Genomic DNA, 17,199 nt, shown 5'->3' on the forward strand with positions numbered 1-17,199 from the left:
ATAGTGAATGGCAGTCTCAGCCTGGACCACTGCCAGGCCACGCCACCAATGCGTTTCACGCCGCACACTAGAGCTTACTTATGTGGAAAAATAGGATTTTTATAACAGCTTACCTGTAAAATCCTTTTCTTTTATTTACATAAGGGGACACAGAGTAATAGTAATAACTATGTGGGTTATATCAGACCATCAGGTGCTGGACACTGGCATGCCCCTTAAGGCATGAACTTCCCCCATATAACCCCTCCCATTGCTGGGAGTCCTCAGTTTTGTAGCCAAGCAATCAAAGTGTATAAGAAGGGAGGGACCTCTGTGTCCCCTGATGTACATCAAAGAAAAGGATTTTACAGGTAGGCTGTTATAAAAAAAAAATCCTATTTTCTTTTCTTACATCAGGGGACACAGAGCCATAGTAATAACTATGTGGGATGTCCCATTGCAATGGCAACTGAAGGGGAGGCGGCAGACAGAATCAAGGAAACCGGAGGCCAGAGGACTCATTGCAGCCTGCAGTATATCCTGTGCCCAAAGGAAATATCCTCATGACCTTTAATGTCGATTTGATAAAATCGGATAAACGTCTGAACCGAAGACCAAGTTGCGGTCTTACAGATCTGAGCCATAGAGGCCTGACGATCCACCACCCAAGAGGCACTAATCGCCCTGGATGAGTGTGCTCTTAATCTAACAAGGAAGAATTTTCTTCTTTAAGCTGAAGCTTGATCAATCACTTGGCAAATCCATTTGGAAAAAATTGGATCTTGACTCTGTCTGTCCATACCTTGGACCCTCTGGCAGTACAAACAAAACCTGTGTTTTGCAAACCTGAGAGGTCGCACTTAAATAGATTCTGATCGCTCTTATTACATCAAGAGATTGTAGTGCTTTCTTTTCCCCAGATTAAGGCTTCTGGGGAGAAAGAAGGAAGAATAATATCTTGGTTTAAATGAAAACCTGTTAACGCCTTTGGTAAGAATTCAGGAGGACATAAAACCACCTCATCCTTATACATGATGAAATATGGCTCTTACAAGACAGAGCCGTTAGTTCCGATACTTTTCTAGCAAAAGAAATGGCAAGCAGAAAACATTATCTTTCTTCTCAAAGAACCAAGGGAATCTCCCGTAAGGTTCAAACGGCCGATTTAACAAAGCCAATAAGACCAGTTTTAAATCCTAAGGATGTAGAGGTGCCTTGATAGGGGGAATAAACCATGTTACCCCCTGCATAAGCTACGCACCAAGAGTGGGCAGCAAGAGGCCATAAGAAAAGACATTGACGCGGCCTGGATCTGGCTCTTGATAAAAGTCAAGGCCAGCTTCATTTCAGATCCCATATGCAGGAATCCTGCCTATTGAACCACTTCCTGGGGTGCCAACCCCCGGATCCACACCAAGAAACCTATGCCTTCCAGACTCTAAAGTAAGTGATTCTGGAAGCCGGCTTCCTGGCATTAGTCAAAGTAGACACTACCGAAGGAGATCACCCATGATCTTTTATAGAGCGGGATTCAATCAACAGTCAAACCTGTTAAACTCCTTGACCATATGGTAGGATGAAATACCGGACTTTGTGCAAGACTGCCTACTGCCATCTTTATGATCTCGATAAATGAAAATCTTCTGGGACCCAGCTGGGGCCACCAGAATCATCTTTTTTTGTTCCAGCTTAATCCTGCGTAGAAGGCACGGAAGTAGCAGAACTGGAGAAATGCATAGATCAGTGAAAACTGATCCCCTGGGAAGACTAATGCATCTGTTCCGCCTGCTAGCGGACCCCTTGTTTGACAAAGTTGTCGACCTTATTAATGAATCTGGACGCGAATAGGTCCATGTCCAGAGTACTAGGGGTGCACCGAATGTTTTTTTGGTGCCGAAACAGATACCGAAAATGAAAAATACACTAGGCCGAAAACCGATACTGAAACAGCACAGATACCGAAATGTGTTTTTAAAAAAATATTTTTATACATGAGATGGTCAGAGACTGGGGACATGGTACAGGAGATGGTCAGAGACTGGGGACATGGTACAAGAGATGGTCAGAATCTGCACACATGATACAAGAGATTAATGCAGCCTCAACAGTGCCCATCAGATGCAGCCAGCCAGAGTGCCGTAAAGGGAGGAGAGCCACCTCCGTCGCCTGTTTGATCACAGTGCCGGGAACATCACAGCTTTCATTTCAATAGCTGTGTGTTCCCGACCACGCACCATCACACACAGCCCCTCCCCCTTGTCCGGGCACTTTGATAGACAGATCATCCGTCCAATCCTGCGGGTGATCTGTCTATCAAAGTGCCCGGACAAGGGGAGGGGCTGTGTGTGACGGCGCGCGGCCGGGAACACACAGCTATTGAAATGAAAGCTGTGATGTTCCCGGCAGCCTGAGAGACTGGCATCCGTAGTGATCACAATCCATGTCAGAGGAAGGAACGATTTTCCGGACTGAATCACCGGGGACCTCAACCACCAGGTCAGAGAGTCCCTGACTGGCTGGCTCACCTGGACCTGTCGATCCCAGTACTCGCATGCAAAAGCGAGGCAACGACCACTTGTGGTTCATCAGTAGTTTGACTGCGAACCGGGGGCGCGGGTATGCTGGAGGGGAAGAATCTGTTTGGCGACCAAGAGAGAAACTATCTTGTAGCCTGTGGAAATCAGGTCGCAGACCCACTGGTCGGATAACCGGGAGGTCCACCGGGCTGCAAACTCCCGAAGGCAACCCCGCATCCGATACAAGGGTGGGGGCAAACCTTCATGCAGTAGCACTTTTGTTCGCAGGCTTGTTAGCCTTGCAGTTCCAGGGACACTTTTGACCGTCCGTAGACATCCTGTAGGGCTGGGAACGTTTTGTTGAAGCTACGGGCGGACGAAAAAGCCGCTTGTGAGAGGAAAGAGAGGGCCCTTGCCTGCGGCGTGGCTCTTTAGCCTTCCTGGCCTGTGGGAGTAGTGCACTCTTACCACCTGTGGCATTTTTAATAACTTCATCCAAAGAGGCTCCATTGAGCCGGTCGCCAAGGAAGGGAAGATCCGTCAGGGCTTTCTTGGATGCCTGGTCAGCAGACCAGCATTTAAGCCAAATCAGGCGCCTCAACACCACAGCTGACACTAAATCCCTGGATAACAAAGGGAGAGTACCCAGGGCCGCGTCACAAACGTACTTAAGGCCTTGCACTAGTTGGCCTGCTAGTTCCACGCAGACAGGGGAGGCGTTTTGCTCTCCCAATTCGCAGTTCAAAAGTTTTGTCCAATTAGTCAGTGTCTGCGACACCAGTGCGGATGCCAGTACTGGTCCACGGCTGACTCCACAACCGTAAACAAGGAACGTGCCACCGCTTCGGCCTTCCTATCCGTGGGGGTCCTTGAATGCAGGAGTCCCCTCAACCGGGATCGTAGTTACTTTATTTAACCTAGATCTTGGGGGGGTCCACGACCAGAGGAGCCAACCATTTTTTGAGAAGGCTTTCCTCAAAGGGGTAACGCACCACCATGTTTTTGGGGACCGAAAAGGTCCTTTGCGGCCGACCCCCTTCCCTGTAGAAGCCAAATACGGGAACACCTTAGATGAACGTGCTGGCTTGCAGGACCCAAAAGAGACCGATACATCAGCAGAGGGACCCGCTGGCTCCTGGATCTTTAGGGTATCACGCACAGCTGTGATAAGTGCTCCAACAAGCGCTTTGTTGGCTCCGAACGGGGAATCATCCTCACTGTCCAAATGGTCTTGGTCAGCCTAGTCTGATAGGTCAGAGCAGGGGTCACCAGCCGCAGCATTGCCCGAGTCTGCATCACAGCTCTCCCCAGAGGACAGGGGGTAGGGGCCTTTTACGCGCACCTTTCCTTCCACGCACCGCCTCCATTTTAGCAACAAAAGAGTTAAGGACCACCGCCAGGGTGTCCATGGGCACAGCGCTAGCCGCAGATGACCCAGGTTGCAATAGCCTGGATTTCGGGGGAAGAAACACCAGTTTCTGAAGCCATGCTGACTCTAGCCTGTCTGCCACCTGCAAGGGGACTTAGGACAGTGAAGGTGCCACCCTCCTGCTGCCACCGTGTGGGGGTGGAGGGGTACTGTGATTGTTGCCTGTAGTCCCCAGGAGGTTACCCAGTTGCAGAGTGAAGAAACTGTCGCAGCAGCTGTATAGAAGAGCGGTGAAATGATCTGCAGAGCTTGCACCAGCGTTCAGGGAAGAGCCATCCAGCATCCTGTATACACAGTTGACACAGCATGTGAGAGCACATGTAATGCTGTCACGAGAACTGCGGTGAAAAGAGCGCTCGGGCTTTAAAAAAATGGCCGCCAATGCAACTAATAGGAAATTTCCATAGAAAATGGCTGCTGAGGCTCACAAGGGGAACCTGCTTTGCCCAGTCAAAATGGCCACCAGACAGCGCCATGAGGAGGGAGGGAGGGGAGATAGGGACGTGGGAGAGAAGAGAAGGAGGTGAGGTGGCCCCCAAATCGACCTCGCAGGGAATGCCCAGCTGCTCACCCCACCGAAACAGGGAGAGCCGTACTTACCAGTCCCGAAGAGCTGGGAGACATTCCATCACAGACCTACTCCTGCGCAGTTACAGGGTAGCTGTTGGCCTGGTATACTGTGATCCAGACATCAGTAGCCCGGTCATATGTATACCCCGGAGCATTAAAGTTCACAACCACCTCTGGAGCTGAAGTATGTCGTGGCCTGCACACACTCGATGGCCGGACCAGGGAGACTACAAGGATAACTTAACCAGCCTGTCACCTAACCGGCAGTTGATAGAAGATCCCAGGATCTTTCATCTTGCGCAAAAACATCAAACCTGCATCAATAAAATGAAGCAAAGGTCCCGCAGGGTTCCTAGGTCATTCTTCACTAGGCAAAATAAAACTGAGTTCTGCCTGGGCAGCAGGGAGGGTTGTTAGCACAGGGTCCCCCCCCCCAGGGGCGGGACTAAAGTTCTGTGTATGGTGTTACAATTTTTGCCTAGTTCTCCTAATGGCAGGCTAACAAACCCATTTAGTTACAGAGAGGAGCTGTGAATATAAGAGAAATAGGATTTTTGTATTCACTGTAAAAGCCTTTTCTCTGAAGTTCACTGACTGACATAGCTCCATAATTCTTGACCATAGGGTTGTTACGCCACCTTCAGGAGGACTAGGCAGAACATGTTATACATGTGAAAAAGCAGAACTTTCTAGTTTTCGCCCAGGGGGCAGTGCCTTCAGTAACAACCCCCCAGCCTGCTTCCTGCAGCTTCAGTATGTCAACAAGTAGTACAACGTAAATCAATAGGAGGGGAGGGTGCTGTGTCAGTAAATGAACTTCAGAGAAAAGGATTTTACGGCGAGTACAAAAATCCTATTTTCTCTTTCGTTCACTGACTGACACAGCTCCATTGTTCTTGACCATAGGGAAGTCCCCAAGCAGTGTCATAACGAGGGGTGGGAAACCCACAACCAGAAGTGAGACAGATGGGGGGGGGGAGATAGGGGCAGGGAGAGAAGAGCGACCCCCGAATCAACCTCCCAGGGAACGCCCAAGCTGCTCAACCCTGCCGAGGGAGAGCTGTACTTAGCATCCAGACGAGCTGGGGACATCCCATCACAGACCCACTCCCAAAGAGTACGGGGTGGCTGCTGGTCATGGCACACTGTGACGCAGACATCAGTAGCACAGTCATATGTGTGCCCCGGAGTGTTGCGCTCACCGGCCGCCCCTGGAGCCCAGGGGGCATGTTGTGGTCTGCACACGCTCGATGGCCAGGCTGGGGAGACTACAAGGATAAGGCTATCTAGCCTGTCACCCAGTCGGCTGTTGATGGCAGATCACAGGCCCTTACAATCTTGCGCAAAAGGCAAACATTCAGCAAAAAAATCCTAGGACCGATGAACCCACATGGGAGAACACCTTCACTAGGCAGAAAGTGAAGCTGCAGGAAGCAGGCTGGGGGGTTGTTACTGAAGGGACCGCCCCCCGGGCGGAACTAGAAAGTTCTATTTGTTTTACATGTATAACATGTTCTGCCAAGTCCTCTCCTGAAGGTGGCGTAACAACCCTACGGTCAAGAATAATGGAGCTGTGTCCCTCTGTGAACGAAAGAGAAAAAAAAAATACAATCGGCCTAACACATAAACCCCCAAAAAAAAAAAATCTGCATCATAAATCGGCCACCGCGATTTCTAAATATCGGCAGGAGAAAAACCAATATCGGTCGACCTCTAACCTCAAGCAACTCGGGTGCAAGCTGTCCACACATTTGCAAAGGTCAACAAGTGCGTGCGCGCGTCCCCCCACTTTTACTTTGATTTGCTCAACTAGAAAAAGTAAGCTGGCCTACATATTACTTTTTATTAGGCAAGTTACTCAAAGAACTGAAGTCGCTTGATCACCATGACAGCAAAGCAACTAAACATTTTAGGCAAGATCAGCAGGATGTAGAGGAGGATGTGAGGAGAGAGTAACCTAATTACATATACACAATCAAGCCATCTTTCTCAATCTCCACTAACCTGTTGTAAATGTGAAGAGGTCATTTTGTCTTGGCCTGGGCTTTCCTCTTTAATAGGGTTTTCATCCAACTCCACATGAAAGATGTAAAATATAAAACCGTACAAAGCAGGTCCAAGGCCGTTGCAAAGCCCTCGAATTCCTGTTATCATTCCTTGCACAACACCTGCAGTAAAACATTCATTTATGTCAAGATTTGATCTACTAAATTTGACATTAGAAAGTCAATATACACAGACACCAGTCCAGACACTGAATATCATCAATATTTGTGGATCCCTGCTGTCAAGCTGCATATGTACAATAGTAAGACATTCACTTTAGTAGCTCTATATTGGGAATTCACTTCTATAGAAGCTTGAGCAGGAGCAAAAAGGCATAAAAAGTTAAACCAATCCCATTAAATGTGGCAGGGATAATCCAAAATGGAATGTGGTTTTGAAAATTCCCCCTGCTGGTGTCCCGAAGAATTTGAAATAACTAAAAGGGCAATCAAGCCTCTCAAAAGAGCATCAGACTAATCATTTCCTATAGGTGGACTTGCATTTTAAAACACAAATATATTCATTTAGTATACCATTGACAAGTAGTATCAGGAACATTTGTATAAACTACTATAAATTGAACTTAAAAATTCCATAAAGCTTCTTAATACAGACTTTTAGAAGGGGGGTACTTTGCATTGTACATACCTCTTTTGACTTCGCTGGAAACATTGCAAGATACACACGTGTGCACACACACCGAGGTAAGTGTAATTTCCGGATTACATTTGCACCTCAAAACGCTGCAGTAACTAATTTAGTGCAATACGACAGATATTCTTTCAAACCACACTACATAAAGTTTTAGGATTATACAACAAATTTGTCTAATGTCTACCATACCTTGTTGGTCAGCATCAGCAGTTCGAGACACCAAAGCACTCACTGCAGGGAATGTAATACTTGACATGGCTGCCACAGCGCCAGCAGCCCACATCATCCTGGAACAAGTATGAAGTGGAGACAATACATTAATATTTATAATAGTATGTGATTTATTTTTATTTTTTTTATTTAATAATCTCTCACCGCCCGCCCTCCATCACTGCAGTTCCGCCCTCGCTGTGCAGCCGCAGCCAGCAAAGAGATATCATCTCTCACTGCCTGCCCTCACTCTGGTACTCAGCCAATGCACACATGCTGAAAAACTGGGGAGAAAAGACTCTTTGCAGGTCAGAGACTCACTGTTGCCTGCCACCATTTGACTTTACATTTAAAAAAGCGAACAGCCTGCATCTGTTATTTTTTGGTGACAGCCAACAGTGGGAAGCTTCAGCTGGTGGAAGGCAACGTGACAAGCTGTATCTGAAGGCAGGTGATGTGGCAAGCAACATGCTCAGGGCTCCCACTGATTCTGTACTATAGTGAGTTGAACTATTTCATTTTATATTACAATATAATAATAGAAATAATGCACTTCAATCATCTTGACACTATATCAACCATGGTGCCATGATGATTGAAGAGCAAAAACCAGCCATTGCACTGACAAATTGCCTGCGAAAAACCGGGCCTTGCCATAATTTTCTTCCACGCAGCAGTTTCCTGGTGCCAAAAAAGGTTGGGGACAGCTGCTGTACTGTACTCAAAGATATGGCTTTTAGCAGCTTGCTGCCTGCAGTACATTTATTGCGGATGGCTGGCACAGCCGAGGCGAGGCTATGTAGCTGTACGTCGTGGCCTTTATTCTGAGCTTAAACAAAGCACAAGTTTGTCAGCAGAATTCAGCCAATCATTTGTGGCTGAAACTTGCGGATCAGCTGTGGCCACAACACAGATTTCTGTGACACACACACGCACAACTCTGTACAAAGACCGTGATGCTTTTCTTCTCCCTGAAATCAAATCTGACTACTTCAGGGAGAAAAGGCAGCCAGATCTGTACGTACAAGCAACGCACACATGTTAGGCACAGAGTTAACCCCTTGATGTTAACCCCTTCGCAGCCAGTGTCATTAGTGGTGCACAAACTCATCACTGATCACTGTATTAGTGTCACTAGCAATGTCACAGTCAGTGACACTTCCTAGCCAGTGTCTGTAAGCACCAGATTGCCTGACACTATCACAGTCCCACTAAGGTCCCATGTCCACGGGACGCTAGGGCAAACGCCTCTGAACGAACTTGAAACCAGCGTTTAGAAACGCCCGTTTTGCCACGTTTGCATGCCGCGTTTAACCACGTTTGCTTCTAGAAGCATTTAAAGATACCCTCATAAGACCCTCCCCAAGCTCAAAAAAACATTGTTATTTAACTATTCCAGCCATTTTGACCAGAGTGAGTAACAGCAGCAGAGAGAGCGCAGCTCTATACTGGTATTTTCCTCTATTTCTGTGTTGTTTTTTTTTTTGCAATGGATCCCATAATGAGCATATGTGAGGAAATGTTCCCGACGTTGCTCTTGATGAGGCTAGAACGACTAGAAAATCGCGTGCGAGGTCCAGAGTCAAAGCTCGTCGCTATTGGATCCATCCATTGATTGCGCAGGGAATGTCGGTAGGATAATTTTCTAACATGCACAGCTGCATACCTACACCGACAATTTTTTTTTTTTCATTTCACGCGCTTGTCCAATGCCACATTTGACCTTCTACTAGAAAAGGTCTATTTGCATGAAGAAATTGATAGAAATGTAAATTTGCATAAAGTGTTGTATTATCGCGCAATTGCCAGTTAAAGAGTGCCAAATAGTAAAAAATACCCTGGACATGAAGGGGGGAATGTATCCTATGCATTAAGGTGAAAAGACTTCTGGACAGTGACCGCCCACACCCCAGCTCCCCCCCCCCCCCCGTTTTACTCACGCGAGCCCTTCGTTCCCTCGGCGGAGACATGCTCTTCTCCTCTGCCCGGGGTTCTTTGCTCTTGATTGGATTGATAGCAGCACTGCCATTGGCTCCTGCTGCTGTCAATCAAATCCAATGGCACGGGGGGCGGGCCGAGTATGGCATTCTGTGTCTAGAGATGCAAATGCTGGACTCAGGAGGGCGCCCCGCAAGGTAACCCCACTGGGGAGCGCTTCTCCTAGGGAGTTCACCGATGCAAAAGCAGACTGCCAGACTGACTGCTCTCATCGCCAAGATGTTGATGGGGAGTTTGGTTCCTCTCTTGACCATGTTCCGTGAACGCTCAAGGATTGAAAAACTCCTCTCCGAACTGTCAAGGATTGAAAAACTCCTCCCCAGCCTGGCAGACTTGTGTCTGTTTTAAGGACTTTCTAGTTGTAAGTAAAAGATTTTTCCAGTGATAGAGCTGGGGTGGTAATTCACCAAGACAAGGAGGTTGTACAGGAGCATGGGTAAGTCAAGGGAAGAACATTTTTTTCTCTCTAATTTGAGAAAAGGTTTGGTTGGAAAGTTCTTGAATGGAAATGGACAAAGGTTACTGCCTCAAAAGGCAACCATTAGGCCTAGAACTTGCATGACAAATCTCACTGTGGAATCTCAGCTGCTGAGCATGAGCTCTTAAAAGAAAAAAAATGTTATTTTCTGGAAGGGATGTGTCCGGATATCTTTGCAAAAAACATGCGTCCTTCGGGACCAGGTAATGTAGACAGACTGACTTGGATGCTGAAAAAGTCCTTTGTGAACACCCTGGGTGCAGAGGAAAGGCTAAAGGGTAGTGAAAAGAACTGGAATCGGTTGTCTGCAACTGAAAAGTGCAAAAATGGCTGATGAGTTGGGAGAGTGGGAACATGCAGATGGGCATCTTGGATGTCCATGGATGCCATGTATTCTCCTGGTTTCAGAGAGGCAATTACCAACCTTGCGGATTCCCAATAGGCCCCTCTATTACTGCTTGAGGACAACCCAAAATTTGGGATTTCTTTTTACTTTCATAATCATTGATAACAGTAAACAGGACAAATAGAGAGGGTGAATCTCTCTAATGGGGCCACAGACCGCAATAAAACCTAACAGGTGTTCTAATTCTTCACCATGCTATCCAAAGCTTAAAAAAAATAAATGACATTTATATGCCTTTGGATATACTTTAACTCCACAGTAGGAAGAACACCCCTGTTGGGCTTCGATACTGAACAGGTTTGAGTAGAATCCTTTGAACTTGTCTTGTGGCGTTTCTGGCACAATGACTTCCTGGGTGGGTTGGGGCATTCTGCAAATGTAACTATTGGGCAGTTTTAGGCCGATTTGAAATAAGGAAGCGATAATGTGGTAGTTTTCAACTCTATTTTGTCCCCCTTTGAAACAACAGATTAAATCCACAGGTCTGGGATATCTGTGAGAGAGAGAGAAACCGTCACAGATGTCCCCCTATTTGTAGGAGTGAGAGCACCCCTCCGTTGGGAAGAGGGTTTCGGGGCCAAGTCTTGCACCAAAAGAAGCGCTGACCTTCTGTTTTTTAATGGTAGCCTAGGTAGAGCAATTAGGCGCTCTACATTTATAGGCTTCAGTGGAAGGTGATTTTGGAACTTCTGCCATGCAAGTAAAACTATCACCTATGACCTCTTTATTGAAGTGGTCAAGTGCCTCACCATACAGACATCTTCCTTGGAAAGGTATGTGTGTGAGGCTGTCCAAGCTTTTGGCCTTAAAGTGGATGTAAACCCCATTCATGAAATCTGATCTGGGCACATATCTGTAGTGTTTACTTGCCTTTTCCTCCAATAAGCCTACACACAGTGTACACCCAGACTCCACTCCCACTGCTAGAACAGAAAGAAACATTTCTAACACATTGTGCACTTTCTAAAGAGTCTAGAAAGCTGAAATCAGCAGATATACATGTAAAATGTATGTAAAGAGATTTGTGCAATCTCTGTGTATTATCTGAGGGCGTTCACTTCACTGGGTATATGTGAGGGTTTACATTCACTTTAAGATTCTGCACGTGAATGATAATCAAAACAGCTTTAGAAATTTGTCTGGTGACATGTACTAAGGCAGTGGTCGCCAAACTGCAGCCCTCTGCTTGCCTTTATCTGGCCGTGGGGAAATGTTCCTCCCACTGACCCCAACAGTGGGGCACTGTTCCTCCCACTAACAATGGGGCACTATTCTCCCCCCGTCACCAACAATGGGGCACCAATTTTACTGACACCAAGGAAAGGGCACTATTGCTCCTATTGACCACTGTCTTTATTTCCACCTACCCCTAAGCGTGAGACAAGGTCTACTCGCTCTGGTCACAGTCTGAAGGACTGTGACTGACCCTTTGTTTAGTTTGAAGAGCCCTGTTCTATCACATCCATGTAAATAAGTAGAGCTGAACACAATTGCTCTGCAACAATACAGTCCTATAACACAGGAACGTGATGGTGTTTTTCTTTATTGTCCTAGTCCAGTCAGCAACATTTTGACATACAGAAATAGCAGCTAGAGATGGTTGCAAGGCTGGGCCCGCTAGGTTAAAAAGAGAGCTTTTAGAAGCGTCTCTAATTCTCCATCTGCAGAAAGAACATCTCCAATAGGTACAGTGGAATATTTGCCAAGGACAAAGGGCAGGATTAACCACAGGAATAGCCCACTTCATTGCAAACCTTTCTCACTAGCTAGAGAACAGAGGTTTTTTTGGGTTGGAGTGAAAATTTATTTCGAGATCTGCAGTCCGACAACTGGGTCAACCTCTTCATAAACAAGGAATGTTTTGCAGGATTTTTCAGGTCTCTTATGCCCAAAAGGATATGGTGAGATAGAGGAGAATTTGGTTGCACAGTGCTAAGGCTTCTGTGGACAGAAGCAGTGAGCTTTTCAACATTATCAAAATGTGCTGCGTAAAGCTCCTCCTTCAATATAGCGACAATGCTAGACAGAAATCCTCCACAGCTTCCTCCAATACTGCCTCAATATTCTCTTCATTCCCTTCTATGTTCCCGTCCTCTAGGACTGACATATCAGGATCCAATTCTGGTCGAGAATATGGATTAGGACAAAAGTCAATTTTTAAGCCCTGGACAAAAGATATATTAAGGCCATAAAACGCTACAAGGAATTGTGGCACAGATGCAGAGAATTCTGCTTTAAACAGGCCTGATATAAAACTAGAATCTGATGTGGGGGACAGTGTTAAAACCAGGTTCTGCTCCATTACAAGGGACGCAATGTCACGGAGGTTGAACGTTGCATGGTGCTTTGGCAGAGCGAATTACTCCCTTTCACCTGGTCTCCACAATTACTACTAGTAAGTATATTTCCCTGCAGGATATTCACAGAGTAGAGTGTAAGAAGAGGCGAGTGTGCCTGGAAGGAGTACACAGAAACACAGGTGTAGATTGTTCTTATTAAATGCACTAGGTGGACGTAGCATTGAAGTGTGCGACCAGTAGTGTGCTGTAACAACCTGGTCATCCACCTGAGACTGAACTTTAAATTGTTGAATGTTAGTGTCAAGTTTGCGCTGTGGAATGAATACATTAAATACATAGCCCCAGTATGGGTCAGAATTACAGGGTGAGCCCGTCTTGCCTATCCGCGATGCAGGATTATATAAAATGCTCAAACTTCACTTGTAACGGTGGGCACACCCACAAAGCGGTCTACAGGGACTGCGCTCCACAGAAATGGACCAAGGCCCTGGAACTGTACAGCATACTGGGGCTGACAAAATACATTGCCCCAAATGCCAAGGTTAGAGACCATACAGGATTGCCCTAAGCAAAATTACAAATCGCCCCACAGCATGGGGTCTTTCAGGAAAAAACACAGTACTCAAGGAGTGGGGTAGGGTTATAGGGGGCATGTCCTCAAATGCTTGTCAGTTTCCAGTCACCTGAAACTACACTCCTACAACCCATGGGGTATGAATAAATTGCATGTGTACTGTAAAATGAAGATCATCTTAACTAAAATAAAAAAGTAAATACTTTAATATACCAAAAGCAAAAAAGTATTTACATTTCCCTCCCTCAAAAGAAGAAATATTTGTAACAATTTACCCCTTTGAAGGAGTGGGTAACCCAGAGGATCCGTAGAAGATATATTTCTCTGATTAGACATTTCAGGTTTAGGGTAGATAATAAAGCAAATACTTGGGCGGGCAGCTTGGTCTATCTAGTATTTAACCCATATTTGTCCAATGCACCCACTCCTAAAGCATTTTTTTCATCACCACCCTAGATTATAAAATAAGAAAAGAGGACAGACCAGTCTATCCAGAATGCTGGCTTCATTGGCATATTGTGCTGCCAGTTTCTCTAGTTTCAGGATGTGTATTATTTGCATTAGCAAAGACTGACATAACAGTTGTGTGCTGAAAGTTTTTTCCAGTAATTAGCTGTAAGGAGAGTATGTACAACTCAGTATTGTTGAAAATGTCTTGTTCCAACAGTAAGGTAATGAAAAACTTACCAAGGTTCTGATCCAAAACCATACCAGGCCAACTGCAATATTTGGAATCCCAGACCCAAGAGAATGGTATTTTTGTTTCCAATTGACCTCATGAGAAAGCTCAAGACAATGGTCTGTACAAAGAAAAAAAAAAAGATGATGTACTAAACGGCTAAAAAGGTATCATATCTAGAGTGGTATATGACATAAGGCTTTTAAAGGCAGTATAGTCAGATTGTTCTTGTATTTTCAAAAGTAACTGAACATATGCAATTATTAAGACTGCTCCCATCATTAAAATGGCTGTACATGTCTTAGACCATTTAAAATCTATTTCAAAGTGATTAATCAAGTCTGTCACTTGTACTAAGTACAGCAAACAATATGGCTTTAGAGCAGGTGACGCAATGAGGCTGCAAGTACAGTAAATCTTTCAAATCACTCTGTATCCAATAGATAGGCTGGACTTTTACATGTTAAAGGCAGGATGTGGCCCCAAGTCAAAGCAAAACCAGAGCCCATGGACAGTTAGCTTGTGGCTGAAGGCTCTGCAGGCACACTATACAAAACTCAGAATTTTAATTTACTTGCATGAAACCTTATGCATCTGACCTTCGGCAATAAGGCCAACAATCATTTTAAAGAATTCTGCTAGGAATTGTTTGCATCAAGGTGGGCATCTCAGTACAATACCAAGTAAAAAAAAAAAAAAATCTAGGGGATAAAAAGCAGTTCCACGTGCCCATAAGGTTATAAGGAATTGTATTCACACAGGTTTTGACTTGTATGAAAGCAGTCTGTACAGCAAGCTTTTGGCAAGCTTTGATCAGCTTTGTTAGGCTTAAAAGAGTAACTCCACTTATGTTGAGAAAAAAAAACCAAAAGCATTCACCTCTGGGTGATCTATGCACATTGCAGGGATTTTAAACTTTGTTGCAGATTCCTACCTTTTGTTGCTCTGAAGAAATAGCTGTTTGCGTCCATGTGCAAAGTGAATCTGTATAGGAGTGGCTTTATAATTATCAGGCAGGGTCCGTTCACACAGGGGCAACACGACTTTCAACACAACTTTTGGAGGCAACTTGGACACGACCTGAACATGACTTGGGGCGACTTACAACACGACTTTAAGTCGCCCCAGGCCAGGCGACTTTTGCTCCGCCCAGAGAATGAGCTCTCAAGGGGGAACTCCACGCCAAATTTATTTAAAATTTTTTTTGGCGTGGGTTCCCCCTCCGAGAGCATACCAGGCCCTTAGGTCTGGTATGGATTTTAAGGGGAACCCCCTACACCGAAAAAAAGGCGTGGGGGTCCCCCCATATCCATACCAGACCCATATCCGAGCACGCTACCCGACCGGCAAGGAAAGGGGGTGGGGACGAGCGAGCGCCCCCACCCCCTCCTGAACCGTACCAGGCCGCCTGCCCTCAACATGGGGGGGTGTCTTGGGGAAGAGGGGGCCGCGTGCCCTCCACCCCAAAGCACCAGGGTTGTCGGGAAGAGGCCCTTGTCCTCATCAACATGGGGACAAGGTGCTTTGGGGTGGGGGAGTCGCGCGCGCCCCCCCCCCTTCCCGAAGGCACCCCCCATGTTAAGGGCGCGCGGCCTGGTACGGCTCAGGAGGGTGGGGCGCTCGCTCGTCCCCACCCCCTTTCCTGGCCGGCCAGGTAGCGTGCTCCGATAAGGGCCTGGTATGCTCTCGGAGGGGGAACCCATGCCAAATTGTTTTCATAAATTTGGCGTGGAGTTCCCTCTTGAGAGCTGATAATTCTGTGAGAGTCACCTCCGTATAGATGGAGATCCGACTTGGAGGCGACCTCCATTGAAATCAATGGGTACTGGTCGCCTACAAGTCGGATTGAAGTAGTACAGGAACTTTTTCTGAAGTCGGAGCGACTTCAGTAGTGTGCATTAAGAAGACTCTCATTCACTTGCATTGATTTTTACCTGTAGCACGACTTAAGGCGACTAGGGGCGATCTGAAGTCGGATCCGAGTTGCCCCTGTGTGAACGGACCCACAGGGTCCCTTTAGACGCGATTTCCCTTTAGGAGTACAGCAAGGGGAAAAAAGTATTTGATCCCCTTCTCATTTTGTATGTTTGCCCACTGACAAAGAAATGATCAGTCTAATTTCAATGGTAGGTTTATTTTAACAGTGAGAGACAGAACAAAATCCAAAAAAAAAAAAAGAAAAAAAAAAAAGCATTTCACAAAAGGTTATAAATTGATTTGCCTTTAAATGCATGTAATAAGTGTTTGACCACTTCGCAAAACATGACTTAGTACTTGTCATGCTGGGATACCCATCCACGACCCATTTTCAATGCCCTGGCTGAGGGAAGAAAGTTCTTACCCAAAATTTGATGGTACAAGGCCCCAACCATCGTCCCTTTGATGTGTTGAAGTTGTCCTGTCCCCTTAGCAGAAAAACACCCCCAAAGCATTCCACAGACGAGATCTTGCATGGAGCCCCAGGCTGAGGGAAATTGACAGTTTCTTTCATTTGCAAATAATTACACCAATTGTTGTCACCTTCTCACCAAGCTGCTTGGTGATGGTCTTATAGCCCATTCCAGCCTTGTATAGGTCTACCATCTTGTCCCGGACATCCTTGGACATACTTTGGTCTTGGCCATGGAGGAGAGATTGGAATGTGATTGATTCTGTGGCTAGGCATCTTTCATACAGGTAACAAGCTGAGATTAGGAGCACTCTTTTTAAGGCCTAATCACACCTATGCAGGTTGTAGTTTGCATATTGCAGGTGCATTTTGCATTTTTCAATGCAAGCTTTTGATCTATTGAAGTCTATGGAATCAAGACCAGAAGTCCCTGGGCCTTTCCATAAAATGCACAGATGTGAACTGCATCCATTGGAAACCATGTTAAATGGACTGTAGTGTGTTTCTGCAAAACTGAAAACCCACTAAAAAAATGCATAGGTGTAAACCAGGCGTTAGAGGGTGCTCCTAATCTCAGCTTGTTACCTATATAGAAAACACAAGGGAGCCAAAAATCTTGCTGATTGATAGGGGACCAAATACTTATTTCACCCATTAAAATGCAAATCAATTTATAACTTTTATAAAATGCATTTTTCTGGATATTTTTGTTGTTCTGTCTCTCACTGTTAAAATAAACCTCCCATTAAAATTTTAGACTGATAATTTGTCAGTGGGAAAATGTACAAAAATCATCAGGGGAACAAATACTTTTTACCCTTACTGTATCTCACCAAAAATTTTATTTTTTTTGCAGGGGATGACAAAAATGAGACTTCTGCAAAAATCAGTAAGCCAAATCACACAAGCGGGAAATTACATTTTCAGGGGGCGCCCGGTTCAACTGTGTACAGAATGCCTCCAGGTAGCCA

At 45.8% G+C, this 17,199-nt stretch overlaps 1 protein-coding gene across 1 annotated transcript in view; it reads right to left on the minus strand.

Moving 5' to 3' along the window:
• SLC71A1 (solute carrier family 71 member 1) overlaps nt 1-17,199 on the minus strand; it is a 132,047-nt gene that overhangs the window by 4,756 nt on the left and 110,092 nt on the right. Inside the window, exons 10-12 of the mRNA XM_077452838.1 lie at nt 13,848-13,960; nt 7,384-7,481; nt 6,499-6,662 (exon numbers count right to left, since the gene is read on the minus strand). Coding sequence (XP_077308964.1) covers nt 6,499-6,662; nt 7,384-7,481; nt 13,848-13,960 — 375 coding nt within the window. The remainder of the gene's footprint in view (nt 1-6,498; nt 6,663-7,383; nt 7,482-13,847; nt 13,961-17,199) is intronic.

This window comes from Lithobates pipiens, unplaced genomic scaffold (assembly GCF_037356315.1).
Source record: "Lithobates pipiens isolate NorthernLeopardFrog02 unplaced genomic scaffold, aLitPip1_a1.2 Scaffold_23, whole genome shotgun sequence".
In the NCBI taxonomy this organism is placed as follows: Eukaryota; Metazoa; Chordata; class Amphibia; order Anura; family Ranidae; genus Lithobates; species Lithobates pipiens.